This window comes from Manis javanica, chromosome 17, assembly GCF_040802235.1.
Source record: "Manis javanica isolate MJ-LG chromosome 17, MJ_LKY, whole genome shotgun sequence".
NCBI lineage: Eukaryota > Metazoa > Chordata > Mammalia > Pholidota > Manidae > Manis > Manis javanica.
The window spans coordinates 49549975-49564302 of NC_133172.1; the positions used below are offsets into that span (position 1 = coordinate 49549975).

The window sequence follows — 14328 nt, forward strand, 5'->3', positions numbered from 1 at the left end:
GTTTTCCCTTGGTTTTCAGGATACCACACACTGTCTGCCTATCTTCCTGGTCAGTCTTTTTCAGTCTCCTTTGTTGGTTTCTTCCTCGTCCATCTGGAAACACTGGAATACCTTCTGGTTGGTTGAGTCCTGCATCCGCTTGTTAACTTACATTCCTTCCTAACATGGGTCTCATTCAGCTTCATGGCTTTACATTTGGTGTGGCCTCCTGTGCCTCACCGCCTGGGCCTCTCCCCCAGCAACCAAAGACTGTTTCCAGATGTAGAGCTTTATCAAATCAAATTAAAAAAGTAATAATGGGTGATGGGGCATCACAGTAGCAACTAACTCTAAAATAGTTTGGGTGAAAAAGTTATTTGTACTGTATTTGGAACTTCCTGTAAGTTTGAGATTATTTCAAAATTTAAAAAGATCAATATGGTCTCTTCCACTAGAAGAAAAAATTTTTGAATTAACATATTAAAAGTTGAACTGCCCGCTTTCCCATGGCTTCCTCTGTCTCAGGCAATGGCAGTTTGATATTGTTCTGGCTAAATACCTGGGCATCCTTCTTGGTGTCACTGTTTCTGTTACAACCCGCATCCGGCATTACCTCCAAGATACGTTTGAGGATCTGACCATGACTGGTGCCATTACCCATGTCTGACTCACTGTCAGTCTCAGTGGTTAGGAGGCAAATTTTTGCCCACCGCACTGAAAATAAAACCTAAAGTTTTTGTTTGTGGCCTAAAAGGCCTTCCTTGGTCTTCCTGTCACCTGGTACCTCATTCAGCCATTTTCCCTTCATCAGCATCCCCCCTTTGCTGGCCCACAGGCCTCCTTGCTCTTCTTCAACTCATTGCTGTTCTTGCCTCAGGGCCTTTGCACTGGCCTTCCCTTCTTCCTCAAATACTCTTCTTCATATGTCTTCAAGGCTTGCTCCCTCACTTCTTCCAGTCTGCTCAGGTGTTACCTCAGTGAGGCCTTCCTGATCATACTGCCTTTTAAAAAAGTATACGGTTCATTGTTCAAAAAGAATTTTTACTAAGTAATCCACCATCCCCAGGAACTTTCCCCTCAACCCGATAAGGCTCCTCATGCTCACTTACTATTGATTCTTGTTCCCACCCCCAGCCTCTGGCAGCCACTAGTCTTCTTTCTGTCTCTGTAGATTCGTCTTTTCTGGACATTTCATACACGTGGAATCATACAGTATGTGGCCCTGACCAAACTGTCTTAACCGTGACACCTTCTATCTAGCATTCCCTATTTTCTTTCCTTGCCCTTTTCTTTTTAGCAGTATTCCCATATAATACTATGTATTTTGTTTATATCACTTACAGTCCTTTAACAGCTAGGATGTACACTCCATGGGGGCAGGCATTGTTTGATTTTTGTTCAACTCCTGTGCATCCTTCCACCCCTGTGCCTAGAACACAAAACAGTATATGTGTATGTGTACTTAATTAGGTTGGCAAGGATGGCCATCTTTCCTGTATTTAGGTTTTTGAGGGCCGGGTTGTGGCTCACCTCTGACGCAGAGGTGGGACCAGGGCAGTGCTGAGTGAGTGCCCATGCTGGGGAGGCACTGAACCGAGACTGTCCCCGGCCTCCAAATGCAAGCCTTTGTTTCATTTCACCCTAATCTGGTCACAGTTACATCAGTGACTACTGTTTTCTTGATTGGCACCAGATGCCAGGCACTGGGATGTGGAACTGTCTTTCATAGCCTCTGTAAAGCTCTCCGTGTGTTGCTTTCCATCATCCTGCACCTCAGGCAGATATGGCCAAGCCAGAACCTCAAGGGATTCCCGGAGAAGCCAAAACAATCCCCTCCCCCAGCCCCATGCCCCCAGCTTCCTGAAGTACAGCCGGACCCAGTGTGTGGCTTCGGTGTCAGCGCAGAGTTGTTGGAAAGAAAAGGTCCTTTTAGCCGGGAGTCTCTGCAGTAAACACACAGGCCCCTGCAGCGAGCGGGAAACAGGCCTGCCTTCTGTGCCACTGCCTGAGGGACTGCCTTGTGAAAGCTCACTTGAAGCACGAAGAAAAGCTGTCTGTCAGGACTGCCGTCCCCTGAGTGTGTCTGCCTCAGTGTAGCCTGCGGTTTGGCGCTGCCTCTGGAGTGTTCTGTGAGTGCATCAGTTTGAAAGTAGGTTGACTTCGTGGGAACATGAGCAAAGCCTGATTTCACCTCTCCAGCCGTGAATGTCTGCTGAGCCTGGTGCCCCGTTTCTTTTTCTAGAGATGTATTGTGACCTTTTGCTTTAGTCCACAGTAGTAGCCAAGACACTTCCTCCTGCTTTTCTTTGTTTCCTTTTTAGAAATTCTCAGTGTTGGGTCGGGGTTTTGTGCGGGAGGAAATTTCCTTCCTCTCTGCAGGGCATTTGCTGGGGATCGTGAAACCTGCCTGGAGCCGGGGATGGGTATGAAGTTTATTGACCAGCGTTCATGCAGTAAAACCCTGGGAGCCCTGGGCTAGATGCTAGAGATGCTGACATGGACTGAGGCAGACAGTTCTGGAATTTAAACCTGAGAGAGGAAACCGGGTAGACGGCCCACGGAAATGGTGGAGGAAAGCACAGGATGCTCTGGGAATGTATCAGGCTTGGTGTTGGGAAGAGCCTTCCTGGGGAAGTGACACCAGGACTCCAGGACGGTGGGAAGGGAATACCCAGGTGAGCAGGAGAAGAGCAGGCCAAGCTGAGGGAACAGCATGTGGGCGGGTTTGGGCAGTCAGTTTGCACAGAGGAGCCCCCTGGGGCCAGCCAGGCCCCCGGGAGTCACAGCTGCTCAAGGTCATGACCAAAGGTGGCATGGAGGTGGCGCTCAAGCAGCGCTCTACAATAGAAATAAAGTGAGAGCCACTTACGTAACTTTAAATTTTCTAGGCACCACATTAAAAAAACTGAAAACCAAAACAGGTAAAATTTTAATAATATATTTAGTCCAAAATATCCAAAATGTTATCCTTTTAATATATATCCGATATAAAGAGAGCTATTAATAAAATATTTTACTTTGTTGTATTATCTTCAAAATCTGGTATGTTGTTTATATTCACAGCACATCTCAGTCTGGACCAGCCACATTTCTAGTGCTCAGTGGCCACATGTGGCCTGTGGCCCCCACATTGGACAGTGCAGGTCCAGAGGTTCAGTTACTCAAGGAAGGCTTGGGAAACTTTTCTTCTAAATCTGGTTATTAGTGTAGGAACACAGTTCTTGAACCTTCTTCCTTTCCTCTTAAGCTGCCTTGAAGAGGCGTTGTGCCATCTCCTGCCAGAGTCACAGTGGACTTCTAATCAACTTTAGTAGCATTTGGCCTCTAAACTGACAGCTGTATAGGAATGACCTGGTGGCCTTGTGGAGAACCCAGAATTGGTGATAGGAAAATGAGACTGTTGCCTGGATATGAGCTATTTCCTTCCCCTTGCCAAAAAAACCCCTAAAACATCTCATCTGATGTTTAGGCCTCTGCTTCATGCCGGTTATTTGAGTGGCTCCCTCCTGTCTGGTTGTCCGTTCCCGTCCCCCTAGGTTCTCCCAGGGAAGACACCACGACTGCTGGGATAGTAGTAAGATCAGACCTCATTTATCTCATTTGTATGTATTATGTTCCCTTTAATTACCTTTGGTCTTATAGGATTCTAGGAGTGTTTTTCTTAGTGTAGGAGACCTGTTCTTAGAAGAGAGAGGTATGTCTGAATGGAAAGCAACCCTGGACTAGAGTAAGAATGCCACAATGACACAAGTGTCCCAGTTAGTGCCACTGGCAGGTATAAAGGGGATTTTCACCTTGATGTCAGGCCTGGCCTGGAGGATGCTGTTAATAATGTACAGGACAGCAATGCACACGTTTCTCAGACTGTGATATCTGGGAGAAAGGATGTCCCTTCTTCCCTCTCTTAATTATGTATTTTTATACATGTTAGTATATAAACTCATTTTCTTAGAGAGGGGACATTGCAGTAAAGGTTGAATTTATCTTAAATATGTCCCTCACTTGATCCTAAAACTCTCCTCAGTGAGTAAGACACTTCTGCAAATATTTTTCACTCATAAAAATATTAAGTGAAAAATCAAAGGGCGCAATTTATGGGTTGAGGATGAACTCAGTTTTTGCCCACGTAGTTTATACGTGTGTCTTTGTACTAGTATTTGCAGGTACTTAACATTTCATACAAAGTTGCTGACAGTGAGTTGTATGGTGGGGAAGGGATTAGGAATGTGTGGGTTTATTATGGGAGAGGTGTCGTATTTTGCCTTTCTGGATTTGAATTTTTTATAATAAGCATGTTGTTTTATTTTAAGTTAGTATTATTTGTTGTGAAGACAATATTATATAGCATACATGGGAAAAAAAACCTTAAGTTTTTATTATGGAAAGTTGCAGTTGTAAATAAAAGTACACAGAATAGTATAATGAATCATCCTGTACCCATTACCTTTTTAACAATGACCAGCACATGTCCACTTGTCTTTCCTGTCTAGTCCCCACTTTTTTGAGTATTTGTAAGCAAATCTTAAGACATGTCATTTCATTTGTGAATATTTGGTATACATGTCTTTGTGATATGGATAAGAAAAAAAGTGTGTCCACTATGCAAATAATGGAAAATTTAAAATGTAAAACCTTTATTTCATGATCTTACTCTTCAAAACCACTGATTATTTTTCTGTGGTTCATTGATTTCTTTTTCCCTTTACATACTTATTTTTTAGAGGGTTTTGTGATAAGGTGCATTCTGTAGCTCCATGTCATTTTTTTAACCTATCATTGTAGTATAAATAATTTTCTGTGTTCTTGTACACTCTTCATTATCATTAATCCAGATATTCACTGTGGCAGAATCTCACATTCATCTGAAATGGAAATTTTAAAAAATTGTGAAATGATTACTACAAGTTTAAGACCCATCATCTCAAATAGATACACAATGAAAAGAGAAAACAATGGTTTTTCCCTTGTGATGAGAGCATTTAGGATTCACTGTCTTAGCACCTTTCAAATAGACCACACCAGTGGTGTTAACGATGGTCAGTGTGCTCACCTCACATCCCCAGTCCTTATTCATCTTGTAACTGGAAGTTTGTATCTTCTGATTACCTTTATCCAGTTCCTCCACTCTGCTGACTTTTGAAAAGCAGAATTGTAGCCATGAAAGTTCTCTTCTAGCTGGGCTCTTGCATTTTGCTATTTAGAGACCACTGAAAAGGAGGTTTGTTCATTGAAAGCCTGCCTCTACTGTTTATAAACATGGCTTTGATCCAGTATAACAGGGAGAGGTGGTGTGGTTGTAGAGGTTCCTGAGGGCACCTCAGGGCTTGCAGAATGGATGAGCTGTTAATGCATCCCATCCAGGAATCTGGGAATTGCCGTTAATGGGTGATGAGGACTTGCTGTCCTTTTGGGGAAGAGGAGCTCTAATGACAGGCAGCAATAACTGGTGGGAACTGACAGTTTATTCTAAAGACTTACCTTCCTCAGATCTGGATTTCCCCTAAATTGCTTAAAAAAGCTATGAAAAATTTGCTACAGCCTGACAAACAGGGAGATTTACCAAGGTAGATGAATCCTTCTGTATCCCGTGTAAAAGGGACTCTCAATTGGCTCAAGAGACACTTGACCTCTCATGTGTCTTACTAGGTGGAAGACTGTGATTAACAGCCAGTTCCGAGGTATGTAGGCCTGTGCACTTTTTATTTTGTAAGTAAGGAGAAAACGTGTGTTGCTGCCTGGGCTTGGGCCATAGGATGCTGAGACAGTGAAGTAGGAGAAATAAGGACAATCATGACCGACAAGTCTGTCAAGTACAGAAATGAGGGTGCGTCTGCCCATTCTCTCCCCTTTTTCCCTTCTGTCTGTGGGCAGACTCACCATCCATGCTTTGGACCCCACCCTTTCCTGCCTTCTCAGGAATCCTGCCTGATTTTCTTTCTGTTTCCCTGACTGTTCTTCTTTGTCTTCTTTGCAAGGTCCTCTTCATCTGTTTGACTATTAACCGGGTTTCCTACCAATTCCATCCTCTTCCTCTGTGATCCCATCTCTGCTGCCTCTGTGTGTATAACCACCATGTGCAGGTGACCCATAGATTTGGATCTTCAGGCTGCATTTCTTCTCTGAGTACCGTACCCTTCGACCTGACCACTGTCTTGCTGTCTCCTTGTGGATATGTCAGAAGCACCTTGAAATCAGCATGTCCAAACCTGAACTCATCACCTCTTCCAATGTTCCATATTTCAGTGTATACATCCTCCATTTTCCACCTGTTAGAAACTCAGGAGTCATCTCTGATACCGCCATGCCTCTTGCTTACTCCCTTTGCTAATTGGTTTTCAGGTCCTCTTGGGTTTTACCTTTGCAGCTCTGCCCACTTTTTTCATCTCTTCCTCTCTGGCCCTGGTCCTTTCCTGTGGCTACCTGTCTGCCCTGGCTGGATCTACTCTTACTTCTCTCTAGTCTGTTTTTTCCACACCTCAGACAGAATGCTATTTGAAATCATAAAGCTGATCTTGTCACACCTTGATTATAAATCCTTAAAACCATACTGCTGCTCCTAGGATATAGGAAACTCTTCAACATGGCCCTGCGATGTGTGGCTACTTCCCCCATTTGAATCACCTTCCATTCCAGCCCCACTCATCTCTGTTCAGTTTCCTGAATGCATCCAGTTCATTGTGCCACAGGGCTTTTGCACATGGTGTTTCTTCTGCCTGAAGTGGTCTTCCTCCCCAACCCTTCCACCACACAACATGCTAGCTGTCTGCCTGAAACTTTGAGTTACAGTTGAGTTTTCAGTTCCTCAGGAAACTTCCTGATGCCCTGACCAGGTCAAATATCCAGTGCTCATGGGAATATAGATTTCTTGCAGGAAATCTGTTTCACAGTTGAAACTTATATTTCTTTGTGAGGTTAGTTACTTCTCCCCTAGATTTGTGAGGTTCCTAAAAACAGTTGACTGTCCATTTTCATTCTTCATTTTAACCTAGCTTCTAGCACAGCATTAGGCAGATAGTGGATGCCCAGAAAATGCTTCTTGTATGTATAAGAAAGAGAGAAAAATAAAAGTTTACAAACTGGCTTCCTAAAATGAAGCTGTTTTTGTTTTTAGAGGGGTTCATGTAACCTCCAGTGGACCGTAACTTCAATTCAGGGATGGTCCAGTGTCAACTGTCAGCAGCAGCAAGGCCAAGGTAGACTCTTCTTACACTCTGTGTCCTGAGAGGACCCTGCCAAGGCCTGAGTGATGGGGCCCAGGGGGATGTGGGGTGAGGCAGAGTCAACGCAGGTACCCCAACAAGAATCCCAGTGTTTACAACCTGATGTTAGCTTGGTAGAAAAGACTTTCTCTTGTTAGGCTAAGGTTGGAAGCCAGAGAGACGTGGTAACAGTAAATCCTGGAAGCCTCTGGCTTCCTTTACTGCAAAGGGAATGTGAAAGAGTGTTTTCTTTAAGCCTGTGTGTGTCTGAGTTACAGGGAACCAGGGACTGGAAAGGAGACTGTTTACTCTCTGCCCTTCTGGAATTTCCTCCGGTTCTGTTCCTCTGTGCACCAGTGTTTCACAGCTATGTGTAGAATGAACACTGACCTGTTAATGAAAGCCCTGCTTATTTTCACTTTCTTCTGATGGGCCTATGGGATCGGAGGCAGAGGGAGGCAGGAAGGAGGAGGTTTGTTTGTCCCACTGAGCAGCTCTGTCAGGGACACATCAATCACGTCCTCGGGCTTCCGAGGCTCTTCGCCCGAGAGTACCTGGTCTCCCTTTAAAGTATGTTTTACTGTTGGGTCCTGTTTTTGTTTTCCCCAAACTTCCAGGTAAACCCTTACATTTGTATTCTGAGATAGGAAGAAAAAGAGAAACACATTTTTTTTCCTTTTAAAAGATACATTGTGTGCATGCATCTACTTTTGGTGGTATGGGAGCAGGGAGGGACAGTGATAAAGGAAGATTCTGAAGTAGAAAGTTCTTTCATACAGTCCTGGGAACCTGTGCAGGCAGGAGTTCTGGATTTCAGAGCTGACTTGCATTATAGTGGCACAGTTTGGCCATCCTGGTGTACATACGTGCATCGTTTTTTTTTCCTTTGTTGGAAAAAAGAAGGCGTCTTCCATGCCCTTTTTATCTATACTTATTAGTACCATATGCCAAACGCAAATTTAAAAAGTCCAAGTCAAGAAAAGGAAAAAGCAACTCGTAGAAGAAGCATTACTCATCCTTGTTGCATGTAACAGCTCTTCCCGGTAGGAAATTATTAACCTGAAGCTACTTGCAAATCTGAGGTTTTGAAGTCAGGAAAAATAAGAGTGAGAATTATTTCCTAAGCAACTTGACTGTGTGTTTTCTACCTTTTTGTATGTCAGAGTGTATATGTAGTGTCGAAGTCTTGTACATTTTTTACTTAGTTTACTGTCACTGTTTGTGTCTCAGGTATGCTGGCTGGAAAAAAGATCTGTTTAGAAAATGTCAAGCACACACAGAAGCGGAGAGAACCTCCGAGGCCCTGTCACCCGGCTCCACGGCCCCCTGTGAATGGCCATGCCGGTTCCATCTTACTTCCTGCCTCCTCCTGGGTTATCTTTATGTAAATTCCAGACATATTTCATCTATAGCTATTTCAGTATATATATCTAAAAGACAAGGACTCTTAAAAGTCATAACCATAATATCACTATCATACCCAAGAAAAACCTAGTGGTAATTATTTAGTGTCATCAAATATCCAGTCAGGTTTTAATTGTCCCAGTTGTCTTATAGAGTTTTCCCTTTTTTCCCCTACCATTGGTTTGTTTGAATCGGGAGCCAAACAAATTGATACGTCTCTTGTTCTCTTTTAACCCATACATTCTCCTTCCCCCTTTTACCCTTCCCAGTTCCTCGTTGAAGACACTGCACAGTTTGTCCTGTAGTTTCCCACATTTTGGATTTTGCTGTTTATGTCCCTGACTCGTTTAACATGTCCTCCGTCCCTCTGTATTCCCTGTAAACTCATCTCTAGAGGCTTGATCTGATCTGGGCTCTTTGTTCCCTTTTTGGATGAGGTGGTGTGTGCTTCCATCAGGAGGCACTGAATGTGTGCTTGTCTCTCTTGGTATGCCAAGGTTTTTGAAGGGTTCTTTTTGCGTGGTCTTTGAGATTTTCTGAGTTCTTTTTCCCTATGTTCTGATATTCAGCCCTGCTGCTGTCTGTCGACTGCCCTAAAGAAGCATTACAAGGTATGGGTAACCAGTAGGTACTTAGAACAGAAGAGCACAATCCCATAGCTGAAGAAGGACGTTTGCTGATTGCTGAAGTCAGCGTGAGCTCAGGACTTTGGCTTTCTCAGAGGAACTGAAGTCTCTTGCCAGCGGAATATTTTCATTATATATGTTCTATTTGGTCATGATTGAATGTGACTTCCACCAGCTGAGGTCTAAATTGGCCCTTTTTTCAGCCCCTGTCTATGATTTGCCCAAAGCTTTGATTCCAACAGGCCAGTGGGCCCGTGGGGCCTGGCTCCTGTGCTTAGTGGGGGGCCATGGGTCTTTCCTAACTTGTGCTAGGGAGGAGGCCATGGTAGGGTCTTCCTTTGGCTCTGTGCTTTCTGGAGGATGCTGCCTTCCTGTTGGCCCAAGTCACCATCTGCTCCTGCCTGGAATAATGCAGTGGTCCCCTACCTGGTCTTGTCTGTTTCAGCCCGTGCTCCTCCTGCAAACAGAGTAATTGTGCTACAGTGGGAGTTGTGCCCCTTCCTTACTCAAAACCCTCAAATTTCTCCCGATCTCTCCCAGAATAAACACCAGAGACCTTGCAAGAGCTCTGGGACCTTCCTTCCTGCCCCCATTTGCTGCTCCTCTCTTCCCTCATCCACTCCAGCCTTCCTGCTAGGCATGCTCCCACCCGGGGCCTTTGTGCTTCCTTTTTCTCTGCCTAGAACATTCTCCTTCATGACGCTGCTGCCCCACCCTCCTTTCCGTCTTTGCTCAGTGGAGTCCTTCGGACTGTCTCACCACCCCAAATCCTCTTCTCTTGGCACTCTCCACCCCCTTCCCTCATTTCATTTTTTTCTACTGCATTGCCACCTTCTACCAACTTACGCAATTTGCTTTTTAAAACATTGCTTATTACCTGTTTCTCCCAACTAGAATATAAACACCCAGGTGCACAGATTTTTATATGTTGTTCCTGTTGAGTCTCAGTGACTAGACTGGTAGGTGCTCACAACACATGCGTGTACTGCATGGCCACAGGCAAAGCAGGACTGACGGGGATGAGAGTACCTGGGAAGCATTCAGTGTGAAATCTGATTCTAGTTATGGAGATTGACTTCCTACACCCGGTTTTACATCAGTTTTAAAATTTTTGTGCAATGCCTCAAAGGCCGGTAAGAAGACATGCTGTGAGAGAAAGGCTCTTTGTCAAGTTGGCAGCGTGGCGTGGCCATAGTAAACCCGAGGGCCCCAAGGGCAAGGTGGCTAATGTGGCTATTTATAGCTAAGATTCCAGTATATGTTTTCCAGCCACACTTACTCCTTACAGCCTCCCCTGTATGCTCAAGTCTGTCAATTAGCTAATGGTTTCTTTAGTTCCATTATGCATTGTAAGGCTCCTCTGGCTCAGGTATTATTTTTTAAAGAGAATAATGGGGTGTTCTGTTCTCAGAGGTATAATTTCTTACTAGCCTTGCCTATTAAAAAAAATCCTGTTTCCAAATTTTTATTATGCAGTTTTCAAACATAATAAAAGAATTGCAAGAGTTGCACAGCGAACACCTACGTGGCATCCATCTAGCTCCAACACTTGTTAACAGTATGCCGCATTTGTTTTATCTACATGTGTGAGCCTGTGAGCATCTGCATGTTTTTTTTCCTGAACCATTTGAAGGTCAGTTGCAGATACCATGACACTTTTCTCCTAAAAATTTCTTCCTATTCCTCTATAAAACTATTTGAGAATAAGTGCAGATATCATCATAATCTTCTCTTGTAGCTCTTAAGAATTGGAACGTTCATCTATAAAACCATAATACTATTCCTGATCCTAAGAACATTGACAGTAATCTCAACATCATTTAATATCCCATCTGGATGCACATTTCTCCAGTTGTCCCAAGAATATTTTTTTCAAGCAAGATTTCATCAAAATTTATGCATGGCATTTGGTGGTTCTGATTCTTGAAGTTCAGAAAAGTCTTCTTTTCCATCCCCCTTTTTAAAAAAAGGAAATGTATTTAATGACATTGACTTTTTGAAGAGTCCAGGACCATTACCGTATATATATGTCATATTCTGGGTTAGTCTGATGGCTTTCTCATGGTATCACTGGTTGTTTCTCCATCCCTGTATTTCTTGTCAACTGAGGAGGAGATTTAGAGCTTGACTGGATTCAAGCTATATGCTTTTAGCAAGAAGACTTTAAAAGCAACAGTGTGTACTTGATACTGCATCATGTCCCAAGGCATAGGGGGTGTTGGGTTGTCTCATTCTTAGGGACACTCATTTTGATTATTTGGTTACGACGGTGATGGCCAGAGGTCTCTCTGACTGTCTTTTCAGTAAATAGAACAGTGGAGGGTTATGGTGTTGAAAGTTCAGTTTAAAGAGGAAAGACCTCCCCACTCACTGGCTTTTTTGAAGGTAAATTGTCTCAAAGAGTTGCAAGGTGTTGTGAGCCTTTGAGTATACAGTGAGTCTGCTGGACATGATTAGTGGGTAAACTAGAAAGAAGAGCTAAGTTGGAGCCTTGAGAGGAGACCACAGAGGGAAAAGTGCAGGTTATGCCACTGGCTTCTATCAGAGGACCATGGCAGTGGGACTGTCAGGAGGTTAAAATTGACAGCAAGAGGCCTTGGGTTTCTCTACCTTCCTATCGAACATTATCATCCCTCCAGAAAGGAGGGGAAGACATGCCCTCACTCCACAGGTAGCATGATGGCCTTTGAGATGTCAAGAACGAACCAAGGAACCCTGCTAGAATGCTTGTCCTAGTAGGTTCCCCGCAGTGGTGTACTGAATCCCAAAGACTGGGTCATCTTTAGGAAGTGTCCTGGAGACAGGACGGGAGGGCTGTTTGTTATTGTGATGTTCCCAGGGCCTACCGTGGAAGATTTTGTGGAGTTTGTTGCTGAAACCTAAGAAAGGCTCAGAAAGGTCAAGAGAAGATCGAGTATACATTGAACAAGTTAGACCGAGAGAAATTGGGACTCTTCAGGCTAAAAACAGGAAAGTCAACAGAGAGCTAATAGTACCAATAATGGCAGTTTATTAGGAGCTTCTTGGATACTGTTTAATTCTTTATAAGCGTCCTCTGAAAAATGTGCTCTTACTGCTCCTGTTTTACAGCAAGGGGGGCCGATACTCATGTTGAGTAATTTGCATAATGCTACACAGCAACTAGGTAGTAAAACTGAGAGTTGATCTCTGTCTGCCTGGCTGGTACCCATCATCAACCTCTGTGCTGTACTCTCTGCTAGGGGCTTAGGCACTGGATCTCAGCATAGTAGAGTAGGGAGATACTCTTTTTTTTTTCAAAAACAAGAATCAGTGTTTATTATCTCATCATTTCAGAGGGTAAGGATTTGGGAATGGTTTAGCTGGGATCGCTCATGAGATTGCAGTCAAAACATTGGCTGGATGGCAGTCATCTGAAGGCTGGACTGAGGCTGGAGGCTCCATTTCCTAGGTGGCCCATTCTCATGACTGGCATGTGGTGCTGTTGTCGAAGGGCCTCAGTTCTTTCCCGGACTCCTGGACTTTTGGAGGATCTAGTTTTCAGATGACAGTGTTATTTTGTAGAAATATTTGGAATTTACCAAGCTCTTTCAGTGAAACTGACTAAAAATAGCAACAGACTTAAAAGGACTCGGAAAGATCCATTTCAGGGAAGAGTGGTTAAAGAAAAATAGAGATGCTTAGGAGAACTTGAAAACCTGAAGGGCAACTGGTTTCAATCTTATGATAATAGATCCTTGAATTGATCTAGACTGTTTGCTAAGTTCTTAAAGGGCTGTGTCTGTTTCTTAGAGAGATTTGGGGCAGGCTGTTTTAGTGGGGGTGGTTGTTTCTAGGAAGTACTCACAGCGGTACTTATTTATACATACCATGCCTTGTTGTAGAAAACCAGTGAGATCGCTTGTAATAATACAGTGGCAACTAAGAGATAAAATAAAGTGGCGGTTTGATGGGTGGTGGGTGGGGAGGGAGGTTGGAACATGTGGCACTTTCTGGTCTGGCCTGGCTTTGTAAGATGTGGGGAGGCATGGAAGGACTTTGTACCCTTTGAAAATCCTCATAAACGCTGCTCTCTCTTGGTAATTATTGAACAGCCCTGAGCTGGAGGTTATAGCTCCTGAGCAGTAACTGGATGGAAGCCATTTGGTGTGGCCACGCCTGCTGGTGGGGGTTGGTGGGAGCAGGGTGGTGGGGGAGGGTTGTGGCAGTCTCCAGCCCGCCTAGGGCTTGGGGCTTCTGCCTCGTGTCCGTTTGTTGTTTTTCTGCTGTGGTTTGCCGACTCTTTCTGTTTGCCCACAGGGTTGAATTTGCCTAGTGTTGTAGGGGACTGGGTGACTCTGAGCTGCCTTCTTACCTCAGCCATAGAGCCAGTTATTGACTGGTCTCTCCTTTCCGGAGGAACCCAGGGCTATGTGACTGGGGGCGGACTTACCTGTATTGAACTTACTTTAAAAATGTTTTATCTTCTGCATCCGTGGAAGTTTTGTTGCCCTTGTCTAGCTTGGATTAATATTTAGTCTATAGGCACAGACCTGATCATCTACATTTGTCCTCTTACAGCACTAAATTATGTTTTCTACCTTTATCTTGCATCTACCTACCACTCCAGCATTTCATTAAAAATAATAATAATAATAATAAGGGAGAAATGTGGGATTCACATATAAATCAAGTATAAAAATCAAACGAATAATCATATCTGACTTGAGTGTTGATAGTTCATGATGTGTGATCAAAACCGAAAGTTTCTGTGATATGACTGCCCTTGCACTGTTCACCATGCAAGAACTTATTCACTATGTAAGAACTTGTTCATCATGTAAGAACTTGTTCGTTATGCTTCAGAAGATTGGAGACTGTTGAGAATTAGGCTTGGGGTTGATTAATGATTATACATTGAGTCCCCTATACAGAATTTTATTGTTAACAACCATTTGATCAATAAATATGAGAGATGCCCTCTCAAAAAAAAAGAAGTTTTCTTATTTCAAAGTGAAACATTTTCAGGAATGAAAAACAACACTACTTTTTAACTCAAGTAAAAAGAATAAGCCCCTATAATCCTTCACCTGGAGGTGACTCCTCATGACATTTCCTCAGGGTCTCATGGCCTATTTTCCCTTTGCACCATTCTTGGTTCT

General features: G+C 43.6%; 1 protein-coding gene across 5 annotated transcripts in view; it reads left to right on the forward strand.

The window, feature by feature from the left end:
* WWP2 (WW domain containing E3 ubiquitin protein ligase 2) overlaps positions 1 to 14328 on the forward strand; it is a 167246-nt gene that overhangs the window by 75459 nt on the left and 77459 nt on the right. Inside the window, exon 1 of one of the 5 annotated variants that reach the window (XM_037025239.2) lies at positions 2110 to 2128. The exons of the other annotated variants lie outside the window; for them this stretch is intronic. Coding sequence (XP_036881134.1) covers position 2128 — 1 coding nt within the window. The 5' untranslated portion in view covers positions 2110 to 2127. Of the gene's footprint in view, positions 1 to 2109; positions 2129 to 14328 lie in introns of those variants that run through there. 5 annotated transcript variants of the gene reach the window in all.